General features: G+C 41.8%; 1 protein-coding gene across 1 annotated transcript in view; it reads left to right on the top strand.

Moving 5' to 3' along the window:
* Positions 1-17,828, top strand: part of LOC126467134 (nitric oxide synthase, salivary gland) — a 719,566-nt gene that overhangs the window by 189,616 nt on the left and 512,122 nt on the right. Inside the window, exon 2 of the mRNA XM_050096439.1 lies at positions 10,742-10,881. Within this exon, the coding sequence (XP_049952396.1) occupies positions 10,742-10,881 (140 nt within the window). The remainder of the gene's footprint in view (positions 1-10,741; positions 10,882-17,828) is intronic.

Raw genomic sequence — 17,828 nt, 5'->3', positions numbered from 1 at the left:
GATAAGATCTACCTTGTTACACTATCCGTCAAGTGGCTAAAAATCAGTGTTATCATGTGACTCAATTGTATCAGCTAACTGTCACGTGTGCAAAGAATCAACTTCAAGCCTTGCCTAATCACACAAGTGAGCGTTTAATATTATACAGTACCTGGAAGAGACTTTAGATGATCTTTCAACAGATGGCTTAAATGCATTGAATCTTATCTGTAAATGCGGTTGTGATGGTTCACAGCAAATTCAATTTAAACAAAAAAACTGAAAAAAATCATGGTTCTGATATGAACATATTGTAGTCGTCTTTAGTGCCTCTCCAACTTCTTAGTCGCACGAAATCCTACACCATCATCTCCTTGCTATTGCAGACCAATAAGAATTAGATTTATTCAATAAATAGCTAATGTTACTAATGAAGAAATCGGTTATACCAAAAGGAAAACTGAAACATTACAAGAAACAAAAATTGCCAGAACATATGGTAATTTATCCATAAAACACACATACCTGATGACTATGGTAGATCCAAAAGTCCATAGTACAGCAACAGAGGCAGCGTCGAGACTTACATTTGCAATGCTGCCTCAAAAGACTTCAGTGAATGGTCATAAACCAAAGCAGTAAATATAGAAGCCCTTTATGTCAGCCTTTCTAAATTCCATGACAGAATTACAGTTTTCGAATTTTTCTTCATTTGTCCTTTGCAAGAAGTGGCAAATCCGTTCAAAACAGTGAAAGAAACATGTTCAAGACGGAAAAAAAGTCACACAAGAGAAGTTTCGAAATCGACTGGGATTAATTGTAGCTGTTCCCCAGAAATCCTAAGGAAATAACAATGACGAAAATACCGTTAGATTTTCTTGCAGACCCTAAAACATCAGCGGAAATAATAGGCATAAATCTGCACTTCATCTATCGATCCAGGGGTATACTAGAGCTATTTCCAGTGGACATAAAATAGACGTAGATAAATTTCCTGTTTATACTGTTGAAACAGTGAGACGGTGTGTCGATTTATATCCATAGCATCCTATGTCTCCCACTGTAGACAAGATTTTGGAGCATGGCCCAACTGTCATTTAACATGCTCTCTTACTCATAGGCAGTTTATCAGAAAAAGCAGCCGAGGCTTGCAATAAGCTCACTCGTCTGTACAGACAAATGTTTTCCAGTAAATTCTCACGAGAAGAGTGCAATCTGGACAAGACAGGCTGCTACTGACATCCAAGCCATTTATAACAGGTTTGAGACCAATGACAAAAAAGTCAGGAAACCTTTCTTAAAAGAAACATTACATTTGCTATTCCCAACCAAAGGATGTATTAGGCAGGTCCCTCAAGCTGACAATGACGATAAGGAGGATTCCTCAATAGAAACAGACTTCTCAAATGAACAAGACTGGAATCTTCTGAATCATCTATAGTGTTGCAGCTAAGAAATAAAGAATCTAATAAAAATACCAAAATTTTGTTCTATTTAATGTTATAAAATACGTAAATGCATTGTTATCCAACAAATATACTCTCCCGGGTCTCATGGTACAGAAAACTGTTTCCACGTGAGATGGTTGCATCTGTATGTGTTTAGAGCGTGCATCTCAGGTCTTAACTTATTTATGTCCTAGGACACAACTACATCCTGAGGCAACCTTCGGCTAAGAAATCGTATGAGCTATTTGTGTGAGCATTGACTTGTAACATCTGTAGTCACGTTTAACATCCTCACTGATGTTTCGTGATGACAACATGCAAATACGAACAAATTGTCTACGATTTGTCCATGATGCATTCCTGCGTATCATGAACAACGAGCCACAGTCACGAACATAAGCTGTTATTTCTCCTTCTTTCTTCGACCAGTCAAATTCTTTTCTGTATTGATTCCTTCTGTAGCGCTACCTCTCATTTCTGTTTTATGTTATTCCTCACATTCCACAAGAACAAAATGACGAAATTTCTAAACACAATGTGATAATAGCGACATTACTTAAATTCCGTATATTCATCCCTATATAATCATTTTTTTGTCATTGTTACGGTTGCCATTATTGTTATTATTGTTAGTGTTGCCATTATATACTGCTCATGTACTACACATATTATAATGTTGACTCAGCCAGATGAAACGTATAAACGAATGGTTAAAAATGAACAGCCCTGTGTGTGTGTGTGTGTGTGTGTGTGACACAATATCCCTCAAAGTTTTTTCAGTGGACTTAAAGATTCAATGGCATGCTGCATTTTCCCATAAATCTACAACACACATGCTGGAAGAGGGCTTTTTTTCGTTTAGATTCTTGATATGCGATCTAACGTTAACAATGATAGGTCTAGTACCTGTTCATTTATAGATTAGCTTGAAGCTGTTTTTCAGTTGCTCGCTCTCTTTCCAGTTTTATTACTTGTGCGTCCATGTGACAATCTATACACTGCGGAAATGTTCAAAGTACAAGGGATAGTATTGTAGCGCAGTGAGGTGGACGGAATGTGTACATCGTTATCTTTGACACTCAAATTTCTGTATTCGATACTGTCACCTCGACATCGGGCAACAGAGAATACAGAACTCGAAATCTCAGATGATATGGTAAATACAGCTGTCACAGTTAAATTAGTGGAGCGGACTATAGAGCAGATAAGGATACTTTAGTACATGTGTGGCAGAAATTCAGACGCATTTTGTACCATGTGCTTCATAACTTCGTGCCACGGAGGATAGTGAAGTGTGGAAAACAATCATCAGGGTATACTTACAGTACGGAGAAACTAACTCGATATCAGACAGCTGCGTTGCACATTGAAAGCCGAACCCATTCCGACAAACAAAGGCTGAGCAAGTCAAAAGAAGTTTAAGGACAGCTATGTGAGTCGTAGTAGGCTTCAAAGGGACTCGAAGTTCCCGTGCCCATCTTACATGATTCCTCCGGATACTCCTGTCTTGTGCTGCCTCAGTTATTTATTCCCAATCTTTCGCATATGCAATCACTTTCATTCCACCAAGTACTCCTGGGTCTCCCCCTTGGTCTTTTGCCATTTGGCTTCTCCCTGAATTTTCTTGACATAATTTGGTCTTCTTCATCAGATGTCCAGGTCATTGTAGCCCTCTAGCATTCATTATGTTTACTGTCGTTGTGGATTTCTGTGTTGTGCATTTTATTCCAGCGTTGTGATTCATTGTCATAATATGGACCAAAGATTTTTCTATAAACTTTATACTCAAACACTCGTACATGCTGGGGTTCTGTTTTCGTTAGGCTCCATGTTTCTGCCCCATAGATCAGAACTGATCTGATGATTGTATTATATAACTTCATTTTAGTTTCCCTAATCAGCAGTTTGGACCCTAAGAGATTTTGTATTGCATAATTGGCTCGGTTAGCATTTGGCAGTCTCGCTTTTATTTCTACTTGTTTCTGATTTTGTTCATCTATCAATGATACCAGGAATTTGAACTGTTCAACACGCTCGAATTTGTGTTTACCAACTATTAGGTGTGGTTGGTTATCCCACTGATCACTACATCTTTAAACTATCATGTATTTGGTTTCCTCGTCATTTACTTTCAGGCCAAGTCTTGATGCTTCTGTTACAAGCTCCACGAACAATTGCCTAATCTCTATTTCACTGTTTCCAGTGAGCACTGCGTCATCTGCGTGCGCTAACACGTTAATTTTGCTTTCTTAGAGGATCCCAGCAGGTACCAGTTTGAGTTTTCTCACAACTCTTTCTAACGCTATATTGAGGAGAATGGAGGACGAAAATTCTCCTTGTCTTAAACCAGTTTTATTTTAAAATGGTCAGACTTTAAACCATTTAGTAAAACCCTGCTTGTATTTTCATCCATGACTACTTTTCAGAGGTTTATCAATTTAATTGGGAAAACAAATTCAGTCATTACATTCAACAAGCTTTGTCTATGGATGGAGTCATCAGCTTGCATGAAACCGATGAACAGATAATGTATTTTTTGTTTATATCCCCAAACTTTCTTATTTATTGATTTGATTGCAAATATGTTGTCAGTAGTGAACCTGTTTTTGCGGAAGCTCTTTTGATAATCCCCAATTATATTTTCTGCATGTGGTTTTAAGCGCCATAGCAATAAACAAGATAAGATCTTATAACCTGTATTGACTAAAGATATTCCTCTATAGTTTCTGAGATCTTTCCTGTCTCCCTTTTTATGTATAGGGACTATTAATGATTCTCTCCAGTCTGTTGGAATGTTCTCCGTTTTCCAGATTATCTGTTTAAGGTGAAATAAACGTCTGTGCAATGCTTCTCCTCCATATTTTAGTATCTCAGTTAGGATGTTGTCACTGCCAGTTGCTTTACCATTTTTTAGGCGTTTGATACACTCTACCACCTCCTCATATGTGGGTTCTGGAATTTCCTCATAGTTGTGACTGTTGCTGGAACTAGCAATTGATGCTGCTGGATCAGAACAATTCAGTAGATTGTCAAAATACTCTTTGCTTGTCGCTAAAATTTTTCTTGTTTTAGTCATCATATTGCCATTTAAATGCTTTATCACCTTGGTTTTGTAATTAAAACCTTTTCTAAGTTTGTTTATTGTACCATACATTTTCCGGATTTGGTTATTTTCATGATATTCATGAATAGATACAATCTGTTGTTTTAGGAATTGTTTCTTTTTCTTCCAGTTAATTTTGCCTGCCCTGAGCAAGTTCTATTTCAGGATTCTTATTTGCTTGCAGCCATTTTTACCTTAGTTTCATAAGCTTGTCTTCAGCTTCTTCACACTCTTCATCGAAAAATTTCTTCCTGCCTTTCTTAGCTTTCTGCAGGTTATTATTTTCATCTGTGAGGATTACTTCTTTTACATTGTTCCAGTATTCACCACTGGTAATTTCAAGGCTTTCCTCCATACTGCTGAAGGCTTCAAAATGGTGAGGAGCAATCCATTCTAAACGAAGATATTATTACCTTCTCAGCTGCCAAAAATCAGAAAAACTTTTGATCTTCCTTATAATCAGCCAACGGAGCAATGACGTGGTCCAATTGGTCTTTGACCATGGAGAAATCACAACGCAAGATAATGTGTCCTCCCAGCTCGCCGCGCGTTATTTTGGTCCCAGAGTATTCCTTCCCAAGGTCTGCTGCATGGTCCTCAATTTTTACTGTCACGAACTTCATATCTATGATTCATCAGTAGTTCTGTCCTTCCTAGTTTTACTCTCAGTTCGTATTTGTACGCAGTGAACCCTTCGTTCCATTCATACGGCCTGCAGTTCTTCCTCCCTTCCACAGACGACACCTATGTCAACAGCGAATATTTCAGCGAAGCTTTCGTTCTCGTTCATAGCTTCTTGGATGTAAAGATTCCGCTGCATTTCTTGCATTTCTTCCATACACTGTTTTAAGCCGTCTCTCTTTGCCGTCCATTGTTGTATAGCTACCTATCATTCATAAACCTTGCATGACACTTGCCTTTGAAACAAATAAGGGAAAAGGAAGATTAAGGTTACCTCGATGGGATCGCTAGCAGAGGAAGATCGGATCGGGTAATGATGCATCTGGAAAGTGTTCATAAAGTTTTGGAACCAATCATCCCAATACACTTTATTTTAGGCAAATATGGAAAACTTAAAATTTGGTGGTCAGATAGTTATTTGATCCATGTGATACAAATACTCATTAGACCATCCAGTTTTTTCATGCTTCAATATTTGCCAAAAATCAAGAGCGTTGAGATGATTGCTTTCAAAACATTACAGACATTTTCCTGTTCCATCCCTGAGCAATCCGAAATTCCTCTCCTAGCGATTCCTTCGCCTTCCTTCTCATTTACTCTTGGCACATATTTCTCTTAGTACAGCGAGAGAATCACCGTGGGCATAAGCCACACTCGGCACCCTTTGTGGTAGCTACGTCTAGCTGGTTAAGGGGTTCGATGTGGGTGTGAAGGGGTAACATCTAATAATGATGAGGAACTGCAGTTTTTCCGATTTTTGTGCAAAATGATGACAGTCTCGATGACATGAAACTCCTGAAGTGATGATGGTAGAAGAGTGACATTAAAGCATAACTGTGATGCAATTTCAACAAAACGCGAAAATCAATCAGTTTCTTTACGAAACTGGACGCGCGTAAAACAGATGCTTTAACTCTGTTCGCGATTGTCGTTGAAGAGCGGAAAAAAATGGCGAATTGTTGGTAGAGGAACATTACAACAATATGAGATACGTACTAGTATTTTAACTCAATTGTATTTTCGTCCCATTGTCGTTTTTAAACGGAACATAGGTAAGACATAGTGTCTAACGTCAGTTTGCGCAAGTATAATATCCATATTCTCGATGTTGCACTGACTATCAGCATTCTGAAATTATATACTTCATCACATAGGTTTCAAGATCGAGATTAGTTTCGTAATTTCATTCAAATGGAAGGGAAATTTTTTTCGAAAATGCTCAAGATCGCCCGGCCGGTGTGACCGAGCGGTTCTAGGCGCTTCAGTCTTGAGCCGCGCGACCGCTACGGTCGCAGGTTCGAATCCTGCCTCGGGCCGGATGTGTGTGATGTCCTTAGATTAGTTAGGTTTAAGTAGTTCTTAGTTCTAGGGGACTGATGACCTCAGATGTTAAAGTCCCATAGTGCTCAGAGCCATTTGAGCATTTTTTTGCTCAAGATCATTGAAAAAGATATTTACCGGCAAGATACAAACATGAGCCATTCCATAAACCCAGAGAGAGAGATATGTAAATTGCACTGAAGTTTTACAGAAAGTTTCATAATTGAAAGCCTTCCAATGCGTCCACTTTCTGACACACACTGGGAGTCACGTTAAGGTTTCTGGTCACTGGGGAAACATTCCAGCCGTTGGCCTTTGCAACATGAATTGCAGCAAATATATTATTTATAATAAATTTGGAAAGAAGTGCACGCAGACCTGCTCTCTTTCCCTGTAACGGTCACAGATTAAGGCGCTGCCTACTGCGCTACCGTTTCGACGTGGCTGATGTACCTCGATACATGACATGTAAACACCGTATGTTCAAATACTATTATTTATATTTAATATGCAAATTGTACGAAAAAGACGCGCTTTTGGTACCTCACGAATGAACCATAGCACTGAAACGGTATAATTTCGTATCACAGAACAGACTAAAAACATCAACAACAGAAAACCGTTCCTGTCATTTTATTATAAGAAATCGTAGCTACAATGTCGGTTTTCGAAAGATCCTCGATTTTCTGATACTTTGAAACAGCCTATATTCGTACCACTTACTCTCCGAGAAAGAAATCCCACCAAAAACGTTGTTTACCGCTGTAGAGTATGGCGGCTCCTACGTTCCGCTTGCGATGTAAAGCTACGTCGCATCTCTTTGGCCACGTTCATCTCCCTATGGCAAAAATTTGACATGCCAGATTCTCTATTTCACGATCTGTTGTGTAGCGGAACGTGCAGTTCCACGCTGTGACGTCACTATCTTTTCGTCCACGTACGTTTTGTCGTCCCCTGTGAGAACAGCTTTAGAGGTGGAATGCACACTGGGGACGAGAAAAGCCAAGTGGTTAAAACCGATACCGGAGTTTTAGTTCTGAATAACCATATTTTTCAGTAACTGTTTGGTTTCGGTTATAACAGTTGATGTTTATTTTTTACTAATAACCGAGAAAAAAAACCGAAACATCTATCAGCCATAGCAGCAGTGGTAATTTTTCGTTATTAAATAATCTTTTTTAAAGCAAGGAGTATTCTCTATTCGTATAATTTACACTGGTGTAAAATATTGCGTTATTACAGAAATTGTGAAAAGCGTCCAGTACTATTCTAATAACAGTGCGCGGTTGTTAGCACACTTCACTCTCATTCGGGAGGACGACGATTCAAACCCGTGCCCGAAAATCCAGATTTAGGTTTAAGGCGATGTCCCGAAGTTGCTCCAGGTAAATTCCGGGATGGTTAATTTGAATGATTACGGCCTTCTTCCTTTCCCATCCCTGACACAATCCGAGCCTGTGCTCCGTATCTAATGAACTGGATGTCGACTGGAGATTAAACCCAATCTTCCTTCCTTCCTTCCTTAATCACAATGCCGACAGAAACGAGCAAGAAACGACGTAGCGATGAAGTACAATGCTTCATTTGGTTGTTTGTCGTTTCTATGAAATAATACAGAAGAAAGGAAATCACCGCAACCGTTATAAGTCAAAAACTTCACAACAATTCATTTACGACAATCAGTAAAAATGGTTTCCTAAGTGTGAATATATGCTTTCCCGGCGTATACAGCTGGTGAAGAGTTCTCGGGCTTCCAGCCGGGTGGCGGTGTCTTCCAACTGCGACGTTTCGACGAGTGACATACTCATCATCTTCTGGCGAAGTGCCGAGACTTTGTCTCGGCACATAGTCAGAAGATGATGAGTATGTCACTCGTCGAAACGTCGCAGCTTGAAGACACCGCCACCCGGCTGGAAGCCCGAGAACTCTTCGCCGGCTTCCTAAGTGTTTATAATACGCCTTTATTTGCTAGTGGCCCCAGAAAATGGACAAGTTAAGGGGCTCCGGAACGCCCTATACTTGCAATGTTAAAATAACGCTTATAAATTACATCTTTCCTCACAAAGTATTTGAGGTAGGAAGTTGAACTTTTTACAGATTATTTATTGGAATATGGGCTACAACTTAACACAGGGATTTTACAAAATTTTAGTTCAGTTATTAAAGATGATTTTTTTTCAATTGTAATGAAAATTCACAACATTTTTTTGCAATTTTTTATTTACACATTCAAAAATATACAGTTTTTTGGAAAAAGGCTGTGTTAAATTATGCAGAAGGTACTGTGTAACATTTACTGAAAGTTTGAAACAAATATGTTTGGAAGATCCTTAGAAAACATGTAATTAGTATGAGAAAATAAAAGTTTTGGGAATCGAGCGACAAAGATTGGATTTACTTTATAGTGCATTCCAGGTCCATAGGATGGATTATCTTCATCCTCTGCAAACTCCTCCTCCAGCTTCCTCTTGTTCCTCCTCCTGTTTACTCTTGCTTGTATTTCTAGACTCTTTACAGCCCTGTCTGCAGCCCGAAGGCGTTCCTTGTCTAAAGCAAGCATCGCTCGTTGTTGTGTTCGTAGATTTTGCTACCATTTTCTTCAGTTGCAGTTACTGCAACATTGTTCCAAAAGGTGGTCATGTATGAACATTTATCACATTTCAGTTGTATTTCACTAGCAAGTCCTACGTGCTTTATTATGGAGAGTTCCAGACCAACTTCACTACAATGAATACATCTTACACAGTTTGAAAAAATTCCTTTGAGAACCGACATATCAAATATTTCATTCACATCCGATTCGCCCATAAAACACTCATAGTTTTCACTCATTGAACCAAGCTTCTTCTGTGAAGTATTTTCTTTCCCACTTTGACTGCTATGGGCAGGTGTACTTGAGAGGTTAGGTTCACTCACTTGGTTATCGTCTTTATTGTTTACAGTAATAATACATACCTTTGGCTTTCCAACATTTCTCCTTTTCTTAAAAGCCTTCAGAGGATTTCTAATAACTTTACTTTTACTCATTATTATACTTCAACAAAACAGAGACTCAAGAAACAGAATTAATTACGAATATTTTCGAGATAACGACAGAGTAAATAAACATGAAACAATCGACAATCACACCAGCGATATATATTGAACCATCACAGGTTAGCCACAACACATACTTTATCTCACATCACTAAAATGTACCTGATGAACACGGACGTTAATAATAACACCATTTGACAGCAGTTCGACAGCGCCACAGTGGGTCACGCCCATGTAGAACACATTTCAAAAAAAAATTTAAAAATAGCTGTAGTCTTCGGAATTGAATAAATTATATATCTATTAAAAGGTAATAGTCTGCAGATTCAGAAAACGCAAAAAAGTAAAAATTGAACTTTTCATGATTTTGAGCCTTTCCGGAGCCCCTTGACACGATAAACAGAGTCCTCGAACCACAGCTTTCTCGCTTTAGCACTTACCGTTCGTAATGCACAGATACAGATACGGTCCACGATTGCAACTTGATTTTTGAGCTGAGTTTGAATTCTTGCGATTTTTTTTGTGGTATCCAACCATTTTCAACTTTTCGAGGAAAGCAGAGCACAGTGGACGGAATAAGTTTTCTTTTATATGCCTTTTTAATGCAATTTTTTGATTCATTCTATCCTGGTACGGAGAGAGTCAAAATTTTTTAATCTATCTTCGGCAATAATAGGCCGCGCGGGATTAGCCGAGCGGTCTATGGGCGCTCCAGTCATGGGCTGTGCGGCTGGTTCCGGCGGAGGTTCGAGTCCTCCCTCGGGCATGGGTGTGTGTGTTTGTCCTTAGGACAATTTAGGTTAAGTAGTGTGTAAGCTTAGGGACTGATGACCTTAGCAGTTAAGTCCCATTAGATTTCACACACAATTTAACATATTTTTGACAATAATAGGACCAGAACACCGAAAAGTCAGTAATTTCAGAAACAGGTTACCCTGAGCGGTTTTAACAGAAAGGTTAAATTGGGGTGCTAAAAGGCAAACGATATAACCGAAAACCTGTTGTTAGCGATAATCGCCATCCCTAATGCAGATTTCGTACATTTTCTTAATTGGTGTATCAAGAGGGTTAAACAGTTAACCAAGAAATCCCAGGAAATCGCCTAACAGTAAATTAAACACTTTGCTGACCGTCTGACACAAATAAAGATGAATACTATTATTGACTGTTGCAGTCGACACAATGCACGCCGAAGGCATGCCTGGGGAGCCTGATGGCCATGCCTGGTCGGAGTACCACAGCACCAAGATCGCCGGAGGAGCTTCTCAAACACGCCAAGGACTTCCTGGACCAGTACTTCACATCCATAAGAAGGTAAGCCAGCGAAATCTAGCTACTTGCTACGCAGTAGGCCTGCTGACCGCATGGATTGTCTGTTTTAAGCGCTTACATGGGCCACATCTAACCCGTCTGCCACAGTTTTCGTGCCCTGTGCGGCCTGAATGAAAAGAGCTTACCCCAGCTAGTGGGAGAGATAAATACTGATAGGCCGTCGGTATCTCATATTATTATTCTACACAGTATCAGACTGTGTGGACTACGACCCTACTTGCAGGAAGCCACTGATATGAATGGATGCTGGGGTAAAGTTGTAGAAATCGCAACAGAAATAAAAGATTTAGGAAGTAGCGCGAAGCGCACAGAGCAATATACTCTTAACCGAGGGCAGCCACCACTGACATTGACACATTCAGAGAATGACACATGGAGATAATATTCACCGAAAGCTACATAAGTTGAACTGAGAAAGTTTCGGAGTGAGAACCCTGAACTACACCACTGGCCATTAAAATTGCTGCACCAAGAAGAAATGCAGATGATAAACGGGTATTCATTGGACAAATATATTATACTAGAACTGACATGTGATTACATTTTCACGCAATTTAGGTGCATAGATTCTGAGAAATCAGTACCCAGAACAACCACCTCTGGCCGTAATAACGGTCTTGATGCGCCTGGGAACTGAGTCAAACAGAGCTTGGATGGCGTGTACAGGTACAGCTGCCCATGCAGCTTCAACACGATACCACAGTTCATCAAGAGTAGTGACTAGCGTTTTGTGACGAGCCATTTGCTCGGCCACCATCGACCAAACGTTTCAATTGGTCAGAGATCCGGAGAATGTGCTGGCCAGGGCAGCAGTCGAACATTTCCTGTATCCAGAAAGGCCCGTACAGGACCTGCAACATGCGGTCGTGCATTAACCTCCTGAAACGTAGGGTTTCGCAGGGATCGAATGAAGGGTGGAGCCACGGGTCGTAACACATCTGAAATGTAACGTCCACTGTTCAAAGTGCCGTCAATGCGAACAACAGCTGACCGAGACGTGTAACCAATGCCACCCCATACAGCCACGCCGGGTGATACGCCAGTACGGCGATGACGGCTACACGCTCCAATGTGCGGTTCGCCGCGATGTCGCCAAACACGGATGCGACCATCATGATGCTGTAAACAGAACCTCGGTTCATCCGAAAAGTGACGTTTTAACATTCGTGCACCCAGGTTCGTCGTTGAGTACACCATCGCAGGCGCTCCTGTCTGTGATGCAGCGTCAGGGGTAACCGCAGCCATGGTCTCCGAAATGATAGTCCATGCTGCTGCAAACGTCGTCGAACTGTTCATGCAGATGGTTGTTATCTTGCAAACGTCCCCATCTGTTGATCCAGGGATCGAGACGTGGCTGCACGTTCCGTTACAGCCATGCGTATAAGATGTCTGTCAACTAGACTGCTAACTGCTAGTGATACGAGGCCGTTGGGATCCAGCACGGCGTTCCGTATTACCCTCCTAAACCCACCGATTCCATATTCTGTTAACAGCCATTGGATCTCGACCAACGCGAGCAGCAATGTCGCGATACGATAAACCGCAATCGCGATAGGCTACAATCCGACCTTTATCAAAGTCGTGATGGTACGATTTCTCCTCCTTACACAAGGCATCACAACAACGTTTCACCAGGCAACGCCGGTCAACTGCTGTTTGTGTATGAGGAATCTGATGGAAACTTTCCTCATGTCAGCACGTTGTAGGTGTCGCCACCGGCGCCAACCTTGTGTGAATGCTCTGAAAAGTTAATCATTTTCATATCACAGCATCTTCTTCCTGTCGGTTAAATTTCGCGCCTGTTGCACGTCATCTTCGTGGAGTAGCAATTTTAGTGGCCAGTAGTGTAGGTTTTGGCAACAAAATGGGGCGGGGGGGGGGGGGGGGGGGAGGGGTTGGTACCATTCGGTGAACCTCACCCCGCGGCTGGCGCTGCTGCTCTCACTTAGTATAGCGAAATAACCGCGATCGGCAAAGAACCGAAACGTCTGTCGAAACCGGGCATCACTATTAGACCGTGCCCGACCGCACGAAACGTTAAGCTTTACCGCCGCATGGCGGAGCGTACGTATAGACAATGTGCGGTTGCTGACGAGATGGCAGCTACTGGAACAGCCAATAAGACGTTCCAGAATGGACAGGAGCGGCGATGATCAGGGCTGGTTGGCAGCGCACAGTAGTCTATGGCTGAAAGTAAGAAGTTCCATTGCCATCCCGCTGCGTGGTCAGGCGGCTAGCCGTCGCTTGCTGGGCCATAGACCGGGCCGCTTCCTTTTTGCCCCAGAAGTTTCCTAAGCAGGCGCAACCTCGGCCGTTCGGACAGCCAGTTGTTCTGTGTTCGTGCGCGCCTCAAGACGAAGAAAATTCTCTTTTAGACTTGAATCTTCTTATTGGTCACCGCCGTTTTGAACAGTTTATTAATTCCTCTCAAAATGAAATCAGTCGAGAACGGCCATCGAGATCCGTTTGCAGATCGCGGTTCCTCTGTAGGTAGGGAATTATTATTACAAGATTCCTTTCGTTTCTGTAATTATTTAGTTGCCTTAACTCGCGGTGAAGTCTATAGGTACTCCGAAATAAAATTTATTCGCAAACTATGGATAGAGCAGCGTTTTTTTTTCCTCGTCGAAAGGTCCCGAATCTATTCATTAATTACGCTCAATTCATCCTTTGTTTTCGTCCTTGATCGGTCCCCCACGCACGTCACTGCACATGGCGTTGTTAGGGGGGTTGGTAACACGATGAGTTACGATCGTTACATATACAGGGTGAACGAGAACTACACGGACAAAATTTCGGACGTTGTTCGGGGAACATCTTCTCTGTTTTTTGACATAGAGGCCCGTGGTTTCCAATGTTTTGTTGCGTAGTAGTAATGTAACTACGATTTATTCGGTAGTTTCCTCCATTACCTATGTTTCTATGAAAATAATTTCACAACAGTGATAAAACTTGGGGCATTCAGTCACCAAAACATAGAGTAAAGTAACAACCATCAAAGATACACTGCAATCTGATGCGATTGCCGTCGTTGTGGAATCAGCTCACTGTAGCTTCCCGTGTCGCTGTGCTATTGCATTCAGTGAACCCACACACGAGAAACATATCGGCCGATTCAGCAGTAAACCTACCCACAGAGTATTATTTTTGAGGTTTGGCCTAATGATCTTGTCACCTCTGCGTGATCTAGCACATCGAATGCCTTCATCCCAAAATGTAATGGGGCTTATATTGACAGTAAATATCATAGGACACCTTATTATGGTAATATTTCTAGTAAGACTGGTAAGCGTCTTGTCTACAAGAGCGGCATATTCTGTCCCAAAGAATAATGGTCTTAAATTTAGACATGAGCAGGAGACAAAGCGGGGTAACTAAGTCACTAGGTGCGTATTGCATCACGTGTGACGATTGTGATTCCAGGTATATAAGCCCGAAAGTAAGAAGCTTTGAGGTCCGTTTTAGAGAACATAGTAACACCTCGGGCGCTGGGGCAGCTTTGAGTGCCATTTACATTTAAGAGGCCATTCAGTTACTAGCCTATATTCAAATTTGCAGTTGCCGCACTAGGAAAATAGGGGTATTGCACTCAAAATTTTAGAGGAGATTGAAATTTGTCGGTCACTAAAAGGATTCCCAAAAACTACTCTTGACGCCAAGACCGAGCTGCGCCACAAACGTCTGTTACCCAATATTGATTGTCTAGGTAGATAATAGTTAGCCCACCAAACTGTTGCATCCTTACAGGACGATGTTACTTTTTGTGACTCTCGATTTCGTAAGACATGGTTTCATTTGGTTTTATTCTCAATCGACGTAACTGTCTTTTTTAAAAAATAAAATAAAAATCGACTTGTTTATGCGCTGTTCTGTGCTATGGATACTCTATGCGCTTGCTGGTTCTAAAAAATAGTGCAATGAAGCATTCAAAAACATGTTATTAGCTAGGTTTTTTCAGGAGTGTATTAACTTCCATTTTTTAAACGTTTTAGCTATAGAACCTTTCTTGTCATAGATAGCGTAAGTCCGTTCCGATACTCGCGCTACCGCCCCCTCGCACATGTAGCTCGTAATATCCATCCACCAGTACTGTTTGTGCGCTCTGAGACATTCAAGGCTCTTTTATACGCTTCAGTAGAAATTAAGACATGCTAATGTGGAGTATTTAGTCAGTTCCCATAATTACACGAGAGTCAGAAATTTTAATAGTTTTATCCGGGCCGGCCGCGGTGGTCTAGCGGTTCTAGGCGCTCAGTCGGGAACCGCGCGGCTGCTACGGTCGCAGGTTCGAATCCTGCCTCGGGCATGGATGTGTGTGATGTCGTTAGGTTAGTTAGGTTTAAGTAGTTCTAAGTTCTAGGGGACTAATGACCACAGATGTTAAGCCCCATAGTGCTCAGAGCCATTTGAACCATTTTTTTTTATCCGGCAGCCTCTCACTCATAGGTGCGGCACGTTCCCTGTCAGTTCGATTACAGATTTGTTCCAGGCATTAGACAGCGGGTGATGGCCAGCAAATGAGAGGGAACATACTGAACAAGGAACAGGTGTCAAACAAATGTGTAATGGTAAGTACTAGAGAACATATCGTTAAACCGACAACAACGGACGATGTGACGTTACTATAATTAACGTTTGTATATTTTTATTGCAACAGTCTTATTCTTAATCTATACCTACGGGTCATCATGTAGACACACAGTAGTAGAAATATTGTTTGAACTGAGAGGAAAGATGAATTTATTTCTGTAATGCTATACGGTCCATAGTCAGGGAAATACGAATCGAATCGATGCCTTTAAGGTGCACGGCAGATACACGCGGAAGTGAAAAAAGTCACGGGATACCACTTAACATCGTATCGGACCACCTTTTCTCCGGTGTAGTGTAGCAGCTCAACGTGACATGGACTCAACATGACGTTAGAAGTATCCTGCAGAAATAATGAGCCAGGTTGCCCCTCTAGCCGTACATAATTGCGAAAGTGTTGCCGGTGCAAGATTTTGTGCACCAACTGACCTCTCGATTATGCATCATAAATATTCGATGGGATTCTTGTCGGGCGATCTGGGTGGCCAAATCGTTCGCTCTAATTGTCCAGAATGTTCTTGAAATCTATCGCGAACATTTGTAGTGCGGTGATACGGCGCATTTTCATCCATGAAAATTTCCTTCGTTGTTTGGGACCATGAAGTTCGTGAATGGCGGCGAATGATCTCCAAGTAGCTGAACATAAACATTGCCAGTCAATGACCCAGTCCATTCCAAGAAAACACAGCCCACACCATTATGGAGACACCACTAGCTTGCAAAGTGCCCTGTTGACAACTTGAGTCCATGGCTTCCTGGGATCTGCGCCACATTCGAACCCTACCCTCAACTCTTACTAACCGAAGTCGGGACTCATCTGACCAGGCCGCGATTTGCAGTCGTCTGTGGTCCAACCGATATGGTCACTACCCCAGGAGAGACGCTGCAGGCGATGTCCAGCTGTTAGCAAAGGACTCACGTCAGTCATCAGTCGTCTGCTGCCACAGTCGATTAACGTCAAATTTCTCTCCCCCCCCCCCCCACCCGCACCCCACCTCCACCCCCCCCCCCCACCCCCACAGTCCTAAAGGATACGTTGGCCGTACGCCTCACATTGATTTCTGTAGTCTGTTAACTCTGACATCTCTATCTAAACGTTGCTGCTCTCGATCGTTAAGTGACAGCCATCAGCCACTGCGTTATCCGTGGTGAGAGATGAAGCCTCAGATATGGGTGGACAGAGTCTTGAATGGAGGATATAAGACGAACATCAACAAAAACAAAACGAGGATAATGGAATATAGTAGACTTAACTCGGGTGATGCTCAGGGAATTAGATTAGGAAATGAGACACTTACAGTAGTAAAGGAAATTTGCTATTTGGGGAGCAGAATAACTGATGATGGTCGAAGTAGAGAGGATATAAAATGTAAACTGGCACTGGCAAGGAAAGCGTTTCTGAAGAAGAGAAATTTGTTAACATCGAGTATGGATTTAAGTGTCAGGAAGTCGTTTCTGAAAATATTTGTATGGAGTGTAGACATGTATGGAAGTGAAACATGGACGATAAGTAGTTTGGGCAAGAAGAGAGTAGAAGCTTTCGAAATGTGGTGCTACAGAAAAATGCTGAAGATTGAATGGATAGATCACATAACTAATGAGGAGGTATTGAATAGAACTGGGAAGAAGAGGAGTATGTGGCACAACTTGACTAGAAGAAGGGATCGGTTGGTAGGACATGTTCTGAGGCATCAAGTGATCACCAATTTAGTATTGGAGGGCAGCGTGGAGGGTAAAAATCGTATAGGGAGACCAAGAGATGAATACACTAAGCAGATTCAGAAGGATGTAGTCTGCAGTACGTACTGGGATATGAAGCAGCTTGCACAGGATAGAGTAGCATGGAGAGCTGCATCAAACCAGTCTCAGGACTGAAGACCACTACAACAACAATGGGTTTCTCAGCACACTCTTGCGCTTTGGATCTCGGAATATTGTATTCTCTAAGGATTTCCGATATGGAATGTTCCATGCGTCTAGTTCAAACTGTCATTCCGCATTCAAAGTTTGTTAATCGACGTCGGACACCATTTCTCGTGAATCACTGGAGTACAAATCACAGATCCGCCAATGCGCTTCCTTTGTGTACCTTCTGTACGTTATACTACCCCCAACTATAATATGTGTGTACTGCTGTCGCATGAATTTTGGCACGTCAGTGTAGACACGATAACAGTATATCTGCGATCGTGGCAGCCGCGGAAATGGCCGCAGGAGTGATTCTGTGGTGGTACCAATGCAAAGTTCGTAAACTCTTTCCCTACTTCGCCCCGTCCTCTTGCGGGAGAAGTAACTCCCTGGCCATGAATTTTGCACTGTACACTTAGAACATCTGCTGC

Source organism: Schistocerca serialis, chromosome 1 (assembly GCF_023864345.2).
Source record: "Schistocerca serialis cubense isolate TAMUIC-IGC-003099 chromosome 1, iqSchSeri2.2, whole genome shotgun sequence".
NCBI lineage: Eukaryota > Metazoa > Arthropoda > Insecta > Orthoptera > Acrididae > Schistocerca > Schistocerca serialis.
The sequence above is the reverse complement of the archived record's forward strand: the minus strand, read 5'-3'. Positions and strand labels throughout refer to the sequence as shown.